General features: G+C 41.2%; 1 protein-coding gene across 2 annotated transcripts in view; it reads left to right on the top strand.

Annotated features, from left to right (window-relative positions):
• Positions 1-17,018, top strand: part of LOC111969895 (kazrin-like) — a 37,392-nt gene extending 20,374 nt beyond the window's left edge. The window contains exons 2-14 of one of the 2 annotated variants that reach the window (XM_023996273.2): positions 2,438-2,555; positions 3,379-3,400; positions 4,553-4,723; positions 5,885-6,065; positions 6,673-6,806; positions 7,127-7,253; positions 10,752-10,957; positions 11,236-11,354; positions 11,430-11,661; positions 14,949-15,050; positions 15,273-15,439; positions 15,569-15,680; positions 15,856-17,018. In XM_023996273.2, coding sequence (XP_023852041.2) covers positions 2,438-2,555; positions 3,379-3,400; positions 4,553-4,723; positions 5,885-6,065; positions 6,673-6,806; positions 7,127-7,253; positions 10,752-10,957; positions 11,236-11,354; positions 11,430-11,661; positions 14,949-15,050; positions 15,273-15,439; positions 15,569-15,680; positions 15,856-16,014 — 1,850 coding nt within the window. In that variant the 3' untranslated portion in view covers positions 16,015-17,018. The remainder of the gene's footprint in view (positions 1-2,437; positions 2,556-3,378; positions 3,401-4,552; positions 4,724-5,884; positions 6,066-6,672; positions 6,807-7,126; positions 7,254-10,751; positions 10,958-11,235; positions 11,355-11,429; positions 11,662-14,948; positions 15,051-15,272; positions 15,440-15,568; positions 15,681-15,855) is intronic. The other variant, XM_023996282.2, reaches the window with a different exon arrangement.
• Positions 17,019-18,021: the final 1,003 nt, after the last annotated feature.

Here is an 18,021-nt window from a genome sequence, read left to right on the forward strand (position 1 = left end):
TTAGGCCTGTCAAGGTATATTGCATGAATTCACCATGGAAATAATTATTAGGCTCACTCTCACTGTCACGTTCCGACCTGTTTTCTGTTTAGTTTTGTGTTTTAGTTGGTCAGGACGTGAGTTTGGGTGGGCATTCTATGTTATCTGTTTCTATGTGTTTAGGGTTGCCTGGTATGGCTCTTAAATAGAGGCAGGTGTTTTGCGTTCCTCTGATTAAGAGTCATATTTAGGTAGGCGTTGTCACAGTGTTTGTTTGTGGGTGATTGTCTTCCGTGTCTGTGTAATTGTTTGCACCATACGGGACTGTGTACGGTTTGTTCGGTTTGTTTAGTCTAATGTCCTATTCGTGCGCTTCTTCTGTTTTTATGTGAATACGTCGTATAGGTTTGTCTACACCGTTGTTATTTTTTGTTAGTTTATTCAAGTTCGTGTTTTCTTTAATAAATTATGTGTTCAAACTCCGCTGCGCCTTGGTTCCCTCAATACTCCTCCTTTTCGATTGAAGAGGAGGAGGACCGTTCGTTACAGAATCACCCACCATTCCAGAGCCAAGCAGCGGAGTAACGGAGTTACAGGGACGAAAAGAAGGAGCAATGACATGGGACGATATATTGGACGGAAAGGGTTGCTACACAATGGGAGGAGATCCTGGCTGGGAGCGGATCGCCTCCCATGGGAACAGCTGGAGGCACTGAGGAGAGCAGGAGGCTACCGGGAATTGATGAGGGGACGCGTCTTGCCACGGAAGCCCGAAAAGCCCTTGAGTAACACCCAAAAATTCTTGGGGGGGGCTAAGAGGTAGTGGGCCAAGGGCAGTAGGAGACCTGCGCCCACTTCCCAGCTTACCGTGGAGAGCGGGAGTACGGGCAGGCGCCGTGCTTACCATTAGAGCGCCAGGGCTCCTGTACGAGTGCAATAGCCCACGTGCGGGTTATTCCACCTCCCCCACGGTAGGGCCTAGATTGGGTATTGAGCACAGGTGTCATGAGGCCGGACTCAACGCGTCTGGTCCCAGTGCGTCTCCTCGGGCCGGCTTACATGGCACCTGCTTACGCATGGTTTCCCGGTTCGCCTACATAGCCCGGTGCGGTTATTCCCACCTCCCCGCACTGGCTCGGCAACCGGGGCATTCACAGGTAAGTTGGGCAGGCTCAATGCTCAAGAAGCCAGTACGCCTGCACGGTCGTATTTCCGGCGCCACCTCCCCGCCCAGCCTAGTACGATCTCTCTCTCACAATTTCTCACATTTGTGACATATATTTTCCCCATTCTATGCTTGACAAGCAAATCCCTTACTTTACTACTTGGCACGGTACATACATGACTGTGCATACATTTATGCACACTCTCAWGCAAATGTTCATATTGGGCGCGTTTGAGTGGTAAGGCCAAAGTAGCCGACTGTAGACGGAAGTCAACAAGTAAAGTGGGCGAGGTACATATGCAAAGACAGCAAGTTGAACAACTTCTGCTGTTTCGAGGAAACACGACAATGSCATTCACCTTTGTTAAGTTGACGCTATTAAAATACCACTTCTCCTGCATGTAGCCAAATATGACCAACATGTTCCAAGCAATGAATATCGTGATGATACGGACATTAGAATCCAGCCCGAGCTCTTTCTAACAGTCACAAGACATGTTTTGTATTTTTGCTATGGTTTTCTGAAAATAGAACCAGTCAGTGAGTGCCCAGGCTACTAGAATGACAACATAAGAAATAAGTATTTTTGCATTATTTATGGTCTCATATTCTCTCAGTACAGGTTATTATGTATGGTCTCATAACCTCTCAATACAGGTTCGGAGTTATGGTCTCTTATACTGAAAAGAAYACCTTGACCCTGGAAGTTGGCTGTTTTAAACATGCTGCCTGTGTAGCCAATGACACTATGCCAAGCCTTCTTCGGGAGAAGACTAGTGAACATAGTGCCCACATCAGTCTGTGTGGTTACGTGTTTTGAATGACTAAGTGCCTCTCTACCACTTACCTTCTTAGATCCTTACATAATTTACTCTGTGGTGCTTCTTTGGCATCAGTGGTGGAAAAAGTAGCCAATTGTCATACTTGAGTAAAAGTAAAGATACCTTAATAGAAAATGACTCAAGTAAAAGTCAGTAACCCAATTAGATACTACTTGAGTATCAAAAGTACATGTTGATAAGTGTGTGAATTGGACCATTTTCCTGTCCTGCTAAGCATTCCAAATGTAACGAGTACTTTAGGGTGTRAYGGAAAWMGTATGGAGTAAAAAGTACARTATTTTATTTAGGAATGTAGTGAAGTAAAAGTCAAAGTTGTCAAAACTATTAATAGTAAAGTAAAATAAAGATACCCCAATAAACGGGGTAAAAGTACTTTACACCACTGTGTGTGTGTGTGTGTGTGTGTGTGTGTGTGTGTGTGTGTGTGTGTCTGTCTCTCTCTCCCCCACAGCTATGAAGTCTGACCGTAAGCGTCTTGAAGGATGGAAGAAGGCAGACCTGGGGAACCAAATGCAGCAGCTGTACACCACACTGGAGAGCCGGGAGGAGCAGCTCCGAGACTTCATACGCAACTACCGACCAGCACCGAAAGGTAACAAATCACAATTTGTCTCTCAACTACGACCAGCACCGAAAGGTACAATCACATTTACTCTCAACTACGACCAGCACCGAAAGGTACAATCACATTTACTCTCAACTACGGACCAGCACCGAAAGGTACAATCACATTTACTCTCAAACTACGACCAGCACAGAAAGGTACATCACATTTACTCTCAAACTACAACCAGCACAGAAAAGCGTACAGTGCGCTCAACCCTGACCAGCCACCGAAAGGTACTAGTCACATTTACACTCAACTACGGACCAGCACCGAAAGGTACACTCACATTTTACTCTCAAACCTACGACCAGCACAGAAAGGTACAATCACATTTACCTCAACTACGACCAAGCACAGAAAGGTACACTCACATTACTCTCAACTACGACCAGCACAGAAAGGTACATCACACTTTACTCTCAACTCACGACCAGCACAGAATAAGCTACAGTGCGCTCAACCTGACAAGCACCGAAAAGGTACAGTCACATTTACTCTCAAACTACGACCAGCACTGAAAGTACAGTCACACTTTACCTCAACTACGACCAGCACAGAAAGGTACACTCCACATTACTCTCAACTACGACCAGCACAGAAAGGTACACTCACATTTACGCTCAACTACGACCAGCACAGAAAAGGTACACTCACATTTACTCTCAATACGGACCAGCACAAAAGGTACACTCACATTTACTCTCAACTACGACCAGCACAGAAAGGTACACTCACATTTACTCTCAACTACGACCAGCACAGAAAGGTACACTCACATTTACTCTCAACTACGACCAGCACAGAAAGGTACACTCACATTTACTCTTCAACTACGACCAGCAGAGACAGGTACACTCACATTTACTCTCAACTACACCAGCACAGAAAGGTACACACTCACATTTACTTCTCAACTACGAGCAGCACAGAAAGGTACACTCACATTTACTCTCAACTTACGACCAGCACAGAAAGTACACTCACATTTACTCTCAACTACGGACCAGCCACAGAAAGGTACAATCACAATTTACTCTCAACTACCGACCAGCACAGAAAGGTACACTCACATTTACTCTCAACTACGACCAGCACAGGAAAAGGTAACTTCACATTGACTCTCAACTACGACCAGCACAGAAAGGTACAATCACATTTACTCTCAACTACGACCAGCACAGAAAAGGGTAACACTCCACATTGTAACTCTTTCAAACTACGACCAGCACAGAAAGGTACACTCACATTTACTCTCAACTACGACCAGCACAGAAAGGTACACTCACATTTACGCTCAACTACGACCAGCAGCCGTGGGAAAAGTAGCCAATTGTAATACTTCAGTGAAAGTAAAGATACCTTAATAGAAAATTACTCAAGTAAAAGTCACCCAGTAGAATACTACTTGAGTAAAAGTCTAAAAGTATTTGGTATAAAATATACTTAATTTTCTTGTTTTTTTTATTTACGGATAGCCAGGGGCACACTCCAAATCTCAGACATAATTTACAAACAAAGCATGTGTGTTTAGTGAGTCCACCAGATCAGAGGCAGTAGGGATGACCAGGGATACTCTCTTGATAAGTGTGCGAATTGGACCATTGTTCTGTCCCACTAAGCATTCAAAATGTCTTAATTACTTTTGGGTGTCAGGAAAAATGTTTGGAGTAAAAAGTACATTTATTTTCATTAGGAATGTGGTGAATTAAAAGTTGTAAAAAATATAAATAGTGAAGTAAAGTACAGATACCCCCAAAAACCACTCAGATTTATGCTCAACTACAACCAGCACCAAAATGTACACTACATCCACTATACAGTAGCCAGATACTCTCCAAACTAGGATAAAATAGGATAACTAACACACCAGGGCTTCATTGAGCAGTCATGTGCTCACACACTGGTTTTAGGAAATGCTGGGAGTGTGAAGATTGACAGTATCTGTGTTCTGTACTGTAGGAGAGTGAGGATGCAGTGAAGGCCCTGGCTAAGGAGAAGGACGTGCTGGAGAGGGAGAAATGGGATCTGAGGAGGCAGACCAAAGAGGCCACAGAGCAGGCCTGCATCCTGCGCTCTCACATGGACATTAAGGAGAACCGCATCAAAGAGCTGGAGGCTGAACTCACCATGGTGAGACGTACACTCACACACACGCACACTGATTCACACACACATGAGCACATGCACACACCCACACACACACCAATATGCACTGACACCCACAGGTTTTGCTCTGAATTGGAATTCCTGCATTTTCTTCCTTGTTAAGGTACCCTTTAGAGTCTGTTGTCTTGCCTGACTGACAGATGGACTCATTATTCAGTCCATGTCCTTAATCCCTCTCCACTGCCAGACAACAGCAGTCAGCCAACAACAGCCAGTCAGTCCACCTACTCTGTGGGGCTCCTCTAACTCCTCACTACACACAGCAGTAGTAGCTGATAAGACTTCTCAGAGCTAGAATAGCCCATATCTCTGTCTCTGTCAAGTGCTCCCAGCCAGAGAATTATGCTAACCTTGATGGAATGATCTGTCCCATCTAATCCCACACATATTTCAACACACCCTGCAATTCCAAACATGTGCCTACACCTATAGGTGTAGCAGTGCTCCTATGTGTATACACACTGAGTGTACAAAACACTCAGAACACCTTCCTAATATTGAGTTGCACCCCTTTTTGCACTCAGAACAGCCTCAATTCACCAGGGCATGGACTCTACAAGGTGTCGAAAGCGTTCCACATGGATGCTGGCCCATGTTGACTCCAATGCTTCCCACAGTTGTGTCAAGTTGGCTGGATGTCCTTTGGGTGGTGGACTATTCTTGATACACACAGGAAACTGTTGAGCGTAAAAAAAACAGCAGCATTACAGTTCTTTACTCAAACCAGTTCGCCTGGCACCTACTCTCATACCCCGTTCAAAGGCACTTAAATCTTTTGTTTTGCCCATTCCCCCTCTGAATGGCGAACATACACAATCCATGTCTCAATTGTCTCAAGGCTTAAATTCTTCTTTAGCCTGTCTCTTCCCTTCATCTGCACTGATTGAAGTGGATTTAACATGTGACATCAATGAGGGATCATAGCTTTCACCTGGATTCACCTGATCAGTCTATGTCATAGAAAGAGCCGCAAAGAGCAGGTCTATGTAAAGGAAAGAGCAGGTGTTTGTACACTCAGTGTATGTGTGTATGGTGCATCAGTGCATACATGCCTCTAAGCATGTACTGTATGTGCGTGTGTCTGTACCACTGTATCTTACCGCCCTGTGTGTGTATTTATGGCAGGCAAAACAGTCCCTGGCCACGCTGACTAAGGACGTGCCGAAGCGCCAGTCCTTGGCCATGCCCTCAGAGCCGGTGGTGAACGGCAGTCAGGAGTGGGCGATGCAGGGAGACCTGCCCCTCACCGCTGCCATCCGCCAGAGCCAACAAACACTCTACCACGGACACACTGTGGACCGCCAGGGTAGGCAGTGGTGTAAAGTACTTAAGTAAAAATACTTTAAAGTATTACTTAAGTTGTTTTTTGGGGTATCTGTACTATACTATTTATATTTTTGACAAATTTTACTTTTACTTCACTACATTCCTAAAGAAAATAATGTACATTTTACTCCATAAATTTTCCTTGACACCCAAAAGAACTCATTACATTTTGAGTGCTTAGCAGGACAGGAAAATGGTCCCATTCATGCACTGATCAAGAGAACATCCCTGGTCATGGACTCACTAAACACACATGTTTCCTTTGTAAATGATGGCTGGATGTTGGAGTGTGCCCCTGGCTATCCGTAAAAAAAGAAAATGGTGCCGTCTCTTTTGCTTAATACAAGGACTTTGAAATTATTTATACTTTTACTTTTGATACTTACGTATATTTAAAACCAAATACTTTTAGTATTTTACATTTTAAGTATGGATGGTCCTGGTTACCGAACCTACCTGGTGTTGCAAGCACCATTGCTCTGTCAACTGAGCTACAGAGGACCACTCTCTCACACACACAAACAAACAGCACAACCATTACAGTGGCTCAGTGTGAGGTGACTAATGTGTGTGTCTCTCCTCTCCAGCGGTGGTCAGGGTCAGTCCCTGTCACTCCCGCCAGCCCTCTACCATCTCGGACGCGTCAGCAGCTGATGGGGATCGGTCGTCCACCCCCAGTGACATCAACTCCCCCCGCCATCGGACACACTCCCTCTGTAATGTAAGAGCTGCCTGGCACCCCCGACCAAGTAATCACACCTCCGCAATTCTCTATAAGTACCTTTACTCCTCTTTGTTCCGTCTGTCTGTCTGTTTGTCTGTCTTTACCTGCTCTTTCAGTTGGTTTGGTTCTGTTGCAGTATTGGTTATTATAGTTCTGTGATTGAATCTGCAAGTCGTTTGAGTGAGAATCTCCTGTTTCATTGACTAACCCGAATGTCTGTCTGTCCTCTGCACTCTCTCTCTCTGTCCTACTCCCCTCTGCCCCTTTCACTCTCTTTCCTCTCTCCCCCCTACTGCCCTCTCCTTCCCCTGGCCTAGTCTATGGAGGACCTGGAGGACCAGAAGCGTAAGACTAAGAAGAAGGAGAAGATGTGTCTGGGCTCCCTCTCCCGGGTGTTTGCTCGGGGCAAGCAGCGCAAGTCAATGGACCCGGGCCTGTTTGATGGTACATCCATCCCTGATTATTACATAGAGGAGGATGCCGACTGGTGATGGTGTGTGTGGATTTATGTGTGGTTGTGTGCATGCGGATGTGCGTGTCTGTCTCTGTCTCTCTCTGTGCGTGTGTGTGTGTGTTTGACCATGTGCATGCGTGCGGGTGTGTTGCCGTATGTGCCCACAAGAAAAACCTGAGACAACTGCTGCCCCCAGAAAATGTATATTATCCTCAAAAATGTATGTATGTAAATTAAATATATATTTATAGATGTACATGTATGCATATGTATATATGTTTACATGCATATAAATATATACATGAGATAATTATGTGTGGACATGTTCATGCTATGTAATCTTTTATTTATCTTAATATATATGTGTTTTTTATAAGTGGAGACATGAAGGACTGGTGTGAATATGTTAATAGTAGTAAATCGGCACCTAGTGTTTGTAAATGTCTTTTGTCTATCAACTGTTTTTATAGTTGCTTATATCATACTTTTTTTATTTAGAATTTTCCCATCCCCACTTAGTTGGCCAATTCTTTATATTCTCATGAAGATATGAATGAGGAATACCCTCCACATTGTGAATGGAGAAGAAGCACACTAGTATAACCCATGATGTTATCCACGAACAGAAGAACACTGGACCCGTGGTATCATTTAGTGATCAACATTGAAGTCTATGGAAAGACCATGTTTCTTATAGTGAAACTGAAAGAAAATGATAAGAATATGACAATCAGAAGGACATTTGATATTCCGGTTAACAATGGACAAGAAACATCCCACTGTACAGCAACAGTAAGGAGTTTGTGACACTGTAGTGTAGAACAAGTGAAACTGCTACAGCTGGGGGGAGCCGGCCTTATTGCTTATTCTGTCATAATGGATAAAAGGGGAGGAACAACACATTTAAATAGCTCATTGGGCAGCATCAACAAAAAGGATAGCCTTATAGAGGATGATGCTGTGAGTACCAGAGTGTCTGATGTGAATAGTGTGCTTTGTATAGATACATGTTTAGGAGAATAGGAATGTTAGATCGGTAGAGGATTGATATGTGCTTGTTTGTGTAGGCCTCCCGCTCTGTTCTACCCATGCTGAATGTTTCTGATAGACACTGACCGTTACAATCGGATCAATTGTTAAAGAATTATGGTACCCTGCCAGGCCTGTAGATGTGTTAAATCGATCCATATGCATTTCTCAGACTGAAAGCTGAAAACCAAAATAAGGTTTCAAAAACAATGGTAGTAAAAAAGTAGAAAACACACAAATGTATCAATGTATTTGATACACACACACGGTTTGAAAGCATTTTAAAGTGCCAAAGGTTCAAGTTAAATCTTTAACAAAACAAAGTCAGAGTAGATGTGTGTCACTGCCTTGTAAGATCGCTTTTGTCCTTATTGAGTTTAAAATGGACAACTATCTAACGTGACAACGGTAAGCATAGGACTGTGCAGTAAAACCCCTGCATGATTACCTCTGCTGCTTTGGTTAGGAATCCATTAGTTAGCAGTGAAATGAGCAACCTCAAGCATCCTCATATTCCCTAAACTCCAAAACATAACCCGTTCCCATTTTCATTCTCTTGCATCATTCTGGATGCAATGACCGTTTTTGTTTTGCTCTTTACCATACAACCCTCCTAATTTCTTACATTTGTGATTATGATGATAATTTGTTTCATGTTTTGTAATTTAGGAGATGTTGCATAAAAGAGAAAATCTTTCAAAGTATTTTATTTAAAGAACAAGAAGTAACTTCAAGGGTAAGATAACCTGACCTGTCTTCAAATGTTGGCAGAGGATGAGGAGCTTTAACATCTTCAAAAATGAATATGATAAATGATTCAAATAAAATCATATTTTAAAATTAAACCAGCAACTAAATAACCATGTGGTGTTATTCTGTTCGATGTGTAATCTGTTCTTGTGTCTTGGTGTCTCTTTCCCTCTCAGGGGGCATGAATCCCTCCATCCCCCAAAAATAACTCCTCATCTGTGAATTACCAAGTGTCTGTTTCCACACTGTGGAGATCATTCATAAAACTATGCTCCTGAAGGAAAATGACCTCCTGCGCTGTCTTTTGAAAACCTACTGAAAAATTCATAGATTGTATTTATGTAGGCCTCACTCTCAGCATGTGAACAAGGCAGAAGACACACTTGCTAATCCTCCTGGATTTTGCCGCTTACTTATTTGTTTAAGACTTGGATAAACAGGTGGTAAATTCACAGCAGCAGTTAGTTTTATGAATAATGTGACCCATGTATTTTTAATGTGTCTCAATCTCTAATATTTGCCTATAGTGACAAAAAAATCATTCCATCCCCACAAGATCATTCAAACTCAACCATTTAACTGCAAACCTTAACCCTACTCACACAGTATTCACTGAACACTAGAACTAAAGAAAGGTCTGTCTTTATGAAATGCATACTAATAGTTTTCATTGTACCATTTAAAAATGTTTTCCTGGATTTATCAGTGCTTAAGTCACCTGCCCAGATGTTGCACCTGTTCTCAATCTGTAATATCCAATTTGTAGTGTGATGAGTTATTCTGTAATGTCATCATATTATGGCATCTAATAAGTCATCTGTCAGATAATAGAGACCTTAATAATACTCTGCTGTGGTGAATTACTCTGGCACCATCTAACGGCTGTATAGAGCAGTGACTGACTGTTCATACTAGTGCCAAAGCTGTTTTATGCTTTCTTGGTCCTGTCCATGTGTGAGACCCTCTGCCATTCAATTGATAATACTGCTGTCATGAAATGACATTAGATGTTAGCTGCGGGGGACATAATTCCAGGTTGATGAGTTGCCAAACAATCCAATAGGTTTCAGTAGACGGTAAATATTGTAGCCATGTCAATGTTTCAGAGGGATGTTAGTAATATCCTAGGTATACAGTGATATATATATCCTCCTCCCTTTTCTACAGTTAAAGGCCCAATGCAGCCGTTTTTATACCAATATCAAATCATTTCTGGGTACATTTAATACATTTCCATTAAAATGGGCAAAAGTATCTTTTTAGCATGAAACTATTTTTTAAAAGCAATAATTTTGCTGGGACTGTCTGGGAGTGGTCTGTGTGGGGAGGGGAAAATGGAAAACTAGCTGTTATTGGCAGGGAAGTTTGGAACTCTTTGTTATTAGTTTATTAACCAATTTAGCGTATGGCGTTGACACCATGGAAAGCCGAAACTCTCGCCCATGCAAACCTGCTGATAAGAAGGTCCTGTGTAGATTGTATTTTCACCTAGCAACCATCAGAAAATAACACTGATCAAAAGTGTTTACACTTTTAAAGTGTTAGTTTCATCACCTGTTGTACAATATGATATAAAACACAGAAAAATTTGATTTTGACTGCACTGGGCCTTTAAATTTGAGTTGGATGAGTCATTTTTGCCTCTCAATTCCTTTGACCCCAAACCCCTCCCGTCCTGTACTCCTACTTCCCCTGACCAATCCTGACAGACTCTGACAGCCTCTCCAGCCTATCGACACAACAGCACAGCCTATCAGATGGAGAGGAGCAGCTGGACCGCCTCCAGCAGGCGGAGCTCACTCGGAACATGCCCATGTCACTGTGGAAGGCAGGGGCAGTACAAGCCTGGCTGGAGGTTGTCATGGCAATGCCCATGTATATCCGTGCTTGCACGGAAAACGTCAAAAGTGGCAAGGTACGGCCTCTACGCTTCAACATGTAACAAGTACACATCCACTTTAAGCCTAATTTCAGGACTTGTTTTTATACAACCTGTAACGATGGTAACATTATTTCTAAGAATCCCTCGTCCTCCCAGTAAAACAGGAATTTCAGCTTCCTCATAGCATCTGCATTAAATGTAGTATTCCCTCGTCCATGCTTGCATGTGTGTGTGTGCCTTAGTGTAAGAGTGACTTTCAGTGCAGGTGTATATTGATAAGAGTGCTCTGGATGGGTGTCCCCTGGTTACAGGTGCTGCTGGGGCTGACAGACGAGGACCTGGAACTGGGACTGGGTATCAGTAAGCCCATGCACCGCAGGAAGCTACGCCTCGCCATTGAGGACTACAGGGAGGCAGAGGCTGGCCAGGGGTAAGCTGCAACACACACACACACACACAACACACACACACACACATTACTAAGTGTGACCGCCTAAACTTTCAGGCTATCAAAGGCTGCAGAAATGGACCATCACTGGGTTGCCAAATCTTGGTTGAGTGATGTCGGGTTGCCACAGTATTCCCAAGCCTTCCAAAATCAACTGGTGGATGGTCGGGTGCTCAACTCCCTCAGCCGACGAGACCTAGAGAGACTCCTGAACGTCACCACAGAGTCCCACCAAAACAGCCTGCTCCTGGCTATACAGCTCCTGCAACTGATCAACTTCAACAAAGAGGTCAGAACTGTAGTCATATTACCAATACTGTGACATTAGAGTGACCACTCAGCCTCTCCTCACTGTGTACTTGTGTTGCTGTGGTTAGAATTGTAACAGTACAGTACTGTAACCGTATAGTAACAATAACGTAGTGTAACCGTATAGTAACAATAGCGTATTGTAAACCGTATAGTAACAGTACTGTATTGTAACCGTATAGTAACATAAGCGTATTGTAACCGTAATATAGTAACAATAGCGTATTGTAACCGTATAGTAACAATAGCGTATTGTAACCGTATAGTAACAGTACCGTATATAACCGTATAGTCACAATAGCGTAAGAAACAGTACCATATTGTAACCGTATAGTAACAATCAGCGTATTGTAACCGTATAGTAACAATAGCGTATTGTAACCGTATAGTAAACAGTACCGTATGTAACCGTATAGTAACAATAGCGTATTGTAACCATAAGTAACAGTAACATTTTGTAACCGTATAGTAACAGTACCGTATTGTAACCGAATATAGTAACATAACTGTATTGTAACCTAAGTATAAATAGCGTTATTGAACTAAAAACGTATAGTAACAATAGCGTATTGTAACCGTATAGTAACAATAGCGTATTGAACCGTATAGTAACAATAGCGTATTGTAACGTATAGTAACAGTACCATATTGTAACCGTATAGTAACAGTACCATATTGTAACGTATAGATAACATAGCCGTATTGTAACACGTTTAAGTAAACAGATAAACCGTATTGTAACCGTATAGTAACAATAGCGTATTGTAACCGTATAGTAACAGTACCGTATATGTAACCGTATAGTAACAATACTGTATTGTAACCGAATAGTAACAATAGCGTATTGTAACCGATAAGTAACAGTACGTATTGTAACCTATAGTAACAATAGCGTATTGTAACCGTATAAGTAACAATAGCTATTTTAACCGTATAGTAACAGTACCATTATAACCATATAGTAACAATAGCGTATTGTAACCGTATAGTAACAGTACCGTATTGTAACCGTATAGTAACAGTACTGTATTGTAACCGTATAGTAACAATACTGTATGTAACCGTATAAGTACAGTACTGTATTGTAACCGATATATAACAGTACCGTATTGTAACCGTATAGTAACATAGCGTATGTAACCGTTGTCAGTACCGTATATGTAACCGTATAGTAACAATAGCGTATTGTAACCGTATAGAACAGTACCGATTGTATGAACCGTATAACAGTAACACAAGACCGTATTGTAACCGTATAGTAACAATACGTATTGTAACCGTATAGTAAACAGTACTGATTGTAACCGTATAAGTAACTAGTAACGAATTGTACCACATAGTAACAGTAACGTATTGTAACCGTAAGTAACAAGTACTTATTGTAACCGTATAGAACAGTATCGTACTGTAACCGTATAGTAACAGTAACATTTTGTAACCCGTATAATAACAATAGCGTAGTGTAACCGTATAGTAACAATAGCGTATTGTAACCGTATATAGAACAATAGCTATTGTAACCGTATAGTAACAATAGCGTATTTAACCGTATAGTAACAATAGCGTATATGTAACCGTATAGTAACAATAACATTTTGACCGTATAGTAACAATAGCGTTTGTAACCGTATAGTAACAATATCGTATTGTAACCGTATATAGTAACATAAGCGTATTTAACCATATAGTAAACAGTATTGTAACTATAGAAAGCGTAGTAACATATAGTAACAATAGCGTATTGTAACCATATAGTAACAATAGCGTATGTAACCGTTAGTAACAATAGCGTAGTTGTAACCGTATAGTAACAATAGCGTATTGTAACCGTATAGTAACAATAGCGTATTGTAACCGTATAGTAACAATAGCGTATTGTAACCATATAGTAAACAGTAACATTTTGTAACGATATATAACAAAGCGTAGTGTAACCGTATAGTAACAATAGCGTATTGTAACCGTATAGTAACAATAGCGTATTGTAACCGTATAGTAACAGTAACATTTGTAACCGTATAGTAACACTAACGTAGTTGTAACCGTATAGTAACAATAGCGTATTGTAACCATATGTAACAATAGCATATTGTAACCGTATAGTAACAATAGCTAGTGAACCGTATAACAATAGCGTAGATGTAACCATATAGTAACAATAGCGTATTGTAACCGTATAGTAACAGTAACATTTTGTAACCGTATAGTAACAATAGCATATGTAACCATATAGCAACAATACAGATTGTACCTATAGCAGCAGTACATTATTGTAACCGTATAGTAAAAAAGCGTATTGTACCCATAGTAACAATACAGTATTGTAACCAATTAGTAACAATACAGTATTGTACCATAATAGCAGCAGTACATTATTGTAACCATATAGTAAACATAGTGTATTGTAACCGTATAGTAACTATAGTAATAATAGTGTATAATAACCGTATAGTAGCAGTACAGTATTGTAACAATACAGTATTGTAACCATATAGTAGCAGTACAGTATTGTAACTGTATAGTAACAGTACAGTATTGTAACCGTATAGTAGCAGTACAGTATTGTAACCGTTAGAACAGTACTGTACTGTAACAGTACGTACTGTAACCGTATAGTAACAGTACCGTATAGTAACAGTACCGTATTGTAACCGTATAGTAACAGTACTGTACTGTAACCTATAGTAACAATACGTATTGTAACCGTATGGTAACAGTACCGTATTGTAACCGTATAGTAACAGTACCGTATTGTAACCGTATAGTAACAATACCGTATTGTAACTGTATAGTAACAATACCGTATTGTAACTGTATAGTAACAGTACCATATTGTAATCTTATAGTAACAGTACTGTAACCGTACAGTAACAGTACTGTATTGTAACCGTATAGTAACATACCAATTGTAACTGTATAGTAACAGTACCATATTGTAACCGTATAGTAACAGTACCGTATTGTAACCGTATAGTAACAGTACAGTATGTAACCATATAGTAACAATACCGTATTGTAACTGTATAGTAACAGTACCATATTGTAATCTTATAGTAACAGTACTGTAACCGTACAGTAACAGTACGTATTGTAACCGGATAGTCTAACAGTACCGTATTGTAACCGTATAGTAACAGTACCGTATTGTAACCGTATAGTAACAGTACTGTACTGTAACCGTATAGTAACAATACCGTATTGTAATCTTATAGTACCAGTACTGTAACCGTATAGTAACAGTACTGTATGTGTGTTGTTGGTGTGCAGGTGCTGCAGGCTCGCCGGGCCCAGTGTGAGCACCAGCACCAGGACCCTGTAGTTTGGACCTGCCACAGAGTCATGAAGTGGATCAGAGACATAGACCTAAAAGTGTGTCTTTCTCCTACAACAGAAACATCAGAATAGACCTGGATTCCGTTCTGACTGTCTCCGTTTTGGGGTCAATAGACTGGTGTATACTCTGTTTACATCCTGATAGGGGAGGATGAGTAAAATTGAGACAAGTTGCTTGTTTGCCATTGTTGTTCTTGAATAAATCGGAAAACGTCCTCTGTCTCGCTAAACATTCTGTTTCTATGTCCCACTGTCCAGGAGTATGCTGACAGTCTCCATGGCAGGGGAGTCCATGGTGCTGTGCTGGCTCTGGACCCCTCCTTTGATGCAGATGCCATGGGCAGGGCCCTGGGAATCCCCAGCCACAAACACATGCTCCATCGGCACCTATATGAGGAGATGAAGGCTCTCGCCATCCCTGCCAGGTGATTAGTCTTGTTCTATCATTTATGGTTTTAAGCTCCTTAGCAATAGTAATAAGTGGAATGTTTTGTTGAGGAAGTGTTTACAGCAGTGAGCTCAATTAAATCTCCCCTCCTTCCTACTACTTGCAGGCATAGTAGTGTTGAGCAGGATTGTGACGCGTCGGGAACCCCACCACAATCACCTTCTGCTGTTAGCCGCTATAATGACGAGAGTGTGTCCATGAGACGAAGACCAGGCAAGGTAGCAAGAAACTACTTTAATAACAATTTCATTCAAGAAGACTCATAATAATACATGTTATAAAAATGGTAGTTATTCAAACTTGTACTGCGGATATTCAAACTGAGGCTGTATTTTTCCACTGGGTAAAAGCTCCGTTTTGCTTTGTGACTCATTCTTCCTTTCATTTTCCCAGAGTCTTCTAAGGTTCAGCCCAAAGACCGCCATTGGACGGGGCCTTGGTTACCATGGCAGCTGTGGATCTCTGCCCAGAGAGGCGCGGGTGCAGGCTGTGCCCAGGACGAAGGGCAGTCCCATGCACACCTACAACAGTGTTGAGATCACCAATGTCTAAACTATGCAGAGCCACCAAGGATTTCAATGCAGTTTCCATTTAGCCTGAGGTGGATACTGGTGGTTGGACTCAGAATCAACATAATACCTGCTTTAAGACAGTCTAAGTTTTCATCTTAATTTTTGGAATTAAAATCTTTTTCAATTTTAGAGACATTTTCTTTCTTTTGTTCTACAGTAAATGTCAATAGATCAGTGGACGTAATGCCTTATGTTTGAATCGGGAAAATTCTGAAAATGTGGTAACATTCAATTCCACATTGCAGCCCTGGTGCCATGTTTCCTTTCTAAGAATGAACATCACAACATTTCTTTATCAAGACATCTGCTGTAACATCTATCAAGAAACAATACGCTAATAATGTGTTTCCGCATATCAAACAAAAAAATATTGACGTGTAAAAGAAAAAGTCACTTCTGGGCATCAAAGAATTGATGTCTTTGCCCTGTTTCCTGTATCTCACTGTCTGGCCTGCCTCCCCCTGCAGGGGTCTGATGTTGGCATGCCTGGGTTTCCTGTATCCCACTGTCTGGCCTGCCTCCCCCTGCAGGGGTCTGATGTTGGCATGCCTGGGTTTCCTGTATCCCACTGTCTGGCCTGCCTCCCCCTGCAGGGGTCTGATGTTGGCATGCCTGGGTTTCCTGGCTCAAAAGTTGCAGATGACCACTACTTGGAACTTGAAACCTATTCTTTGGAACCCGCCATTCACTGGGTTCTGTGTAAGTTTACCATTACATTCTATATTGTGAGAGATAACTAACTGACCTTGTGTTAAAGACAACAGCCGTGAAGAGAATTAGGTGTGGGGGAGCAGAGCTTTCTCTTTGTTCAAATAGCTCAAATGTGGCTAAGAGGTACAGATAAAAACCTAATCAAATGTTATTTGTCACATGCTTGGTAAACAACAGGTGTAGACTAACAATGAAATGCTGACTTACAGGTCAGTTTCCAACAATGCAGAGTTAAAGGTAAAAAATGTAATAAAAATACAGACTACAGTTTGATATGTTTGTCATAAATATTCTTAACTTTACTGAAAGCAATAAAAGCACTTCACTTCCATGTGTCACTGTAAATATGGGGAACATACTCTATTACAATATTACTAATCAATTCATTAGAAGGTAAAGATTTAGCTATGTCTCTCTGTGTCACAGAGATTACAATGTTGTAAATGTTTGTACATTTTGCATTGCAGAAAATGAAGGACCTCAAACAAAGGAACAGTTAAATAATACCATAGTTTAGAATGTCTTCACAGAACAGAATGTCAAGGGAAATCTTTGTTTTATTATCAATAACTAAATTATCTTTACCACACATGATTGTAGCAAGAGTGCATGAGCTGTATGCAGTATGTAGAGCACGTGTCAATCTCATTCCACGGAGGGCCGAGTGTCTGCAGGTTTTTGTTCCACCCTTGTACTTGATTGATGAATTAAGGTCACTAATTAGTAAAGAACTCCCCTCACCTGGTTATCTAGGTCTTAATTTAAATGAAAAACCGCAGATACTAGGCCCTCCATGGAATGAGTTTGACACCCCTGATGTATACCGTACAACAGTACAACAGCATATTTCACCACTGCATTCCACAGCCATGTCTCTATATGCAAACAGCTGGAGGGGGACTAGAACCAGAGGAAGACAAGTCTGTCAGCTATGGGCGTCACCCCAGCACCCTAGTTAACACAGTCATATAGAGATACAAAGCGGGAACATTAGACTAGTTCAAACTAGTTAACTATGGTTGTGAGATGTGGTTTGAACATCAATGGCTTATGTGTTACGGAAAACACACACTATACTGTTGACTTTGTTATGGTGTCACAATCTACTTTCAAACAAGCAATTCCCATCCATATAAAGTCAGACTACTGACAACAGAACAGAGGGGCAATTTCCATTAAATGAGAAAGAGAGTTTATATTGTATGTTTTCAAATAGATGCTTATTAAGTAATAATGTACATTGTGACACTGCTGATTTTTATTTACATTATGGAGC

Source organism: Salvelinus sp. IW2-2015, linkage group LG1 (genome assembly GCF_002910315.2).
Source record: "Salvelinus sp. IW2-2015 linkage group LG1, ASM291031v2, whole genome shotgun sequence".
NCBI lineage: Eukaryota > Metazoa > Chordata > Actinopteri > Salmoniformes > Salmonidae > Salvelinus > Salvelinus sp. IW2-2015.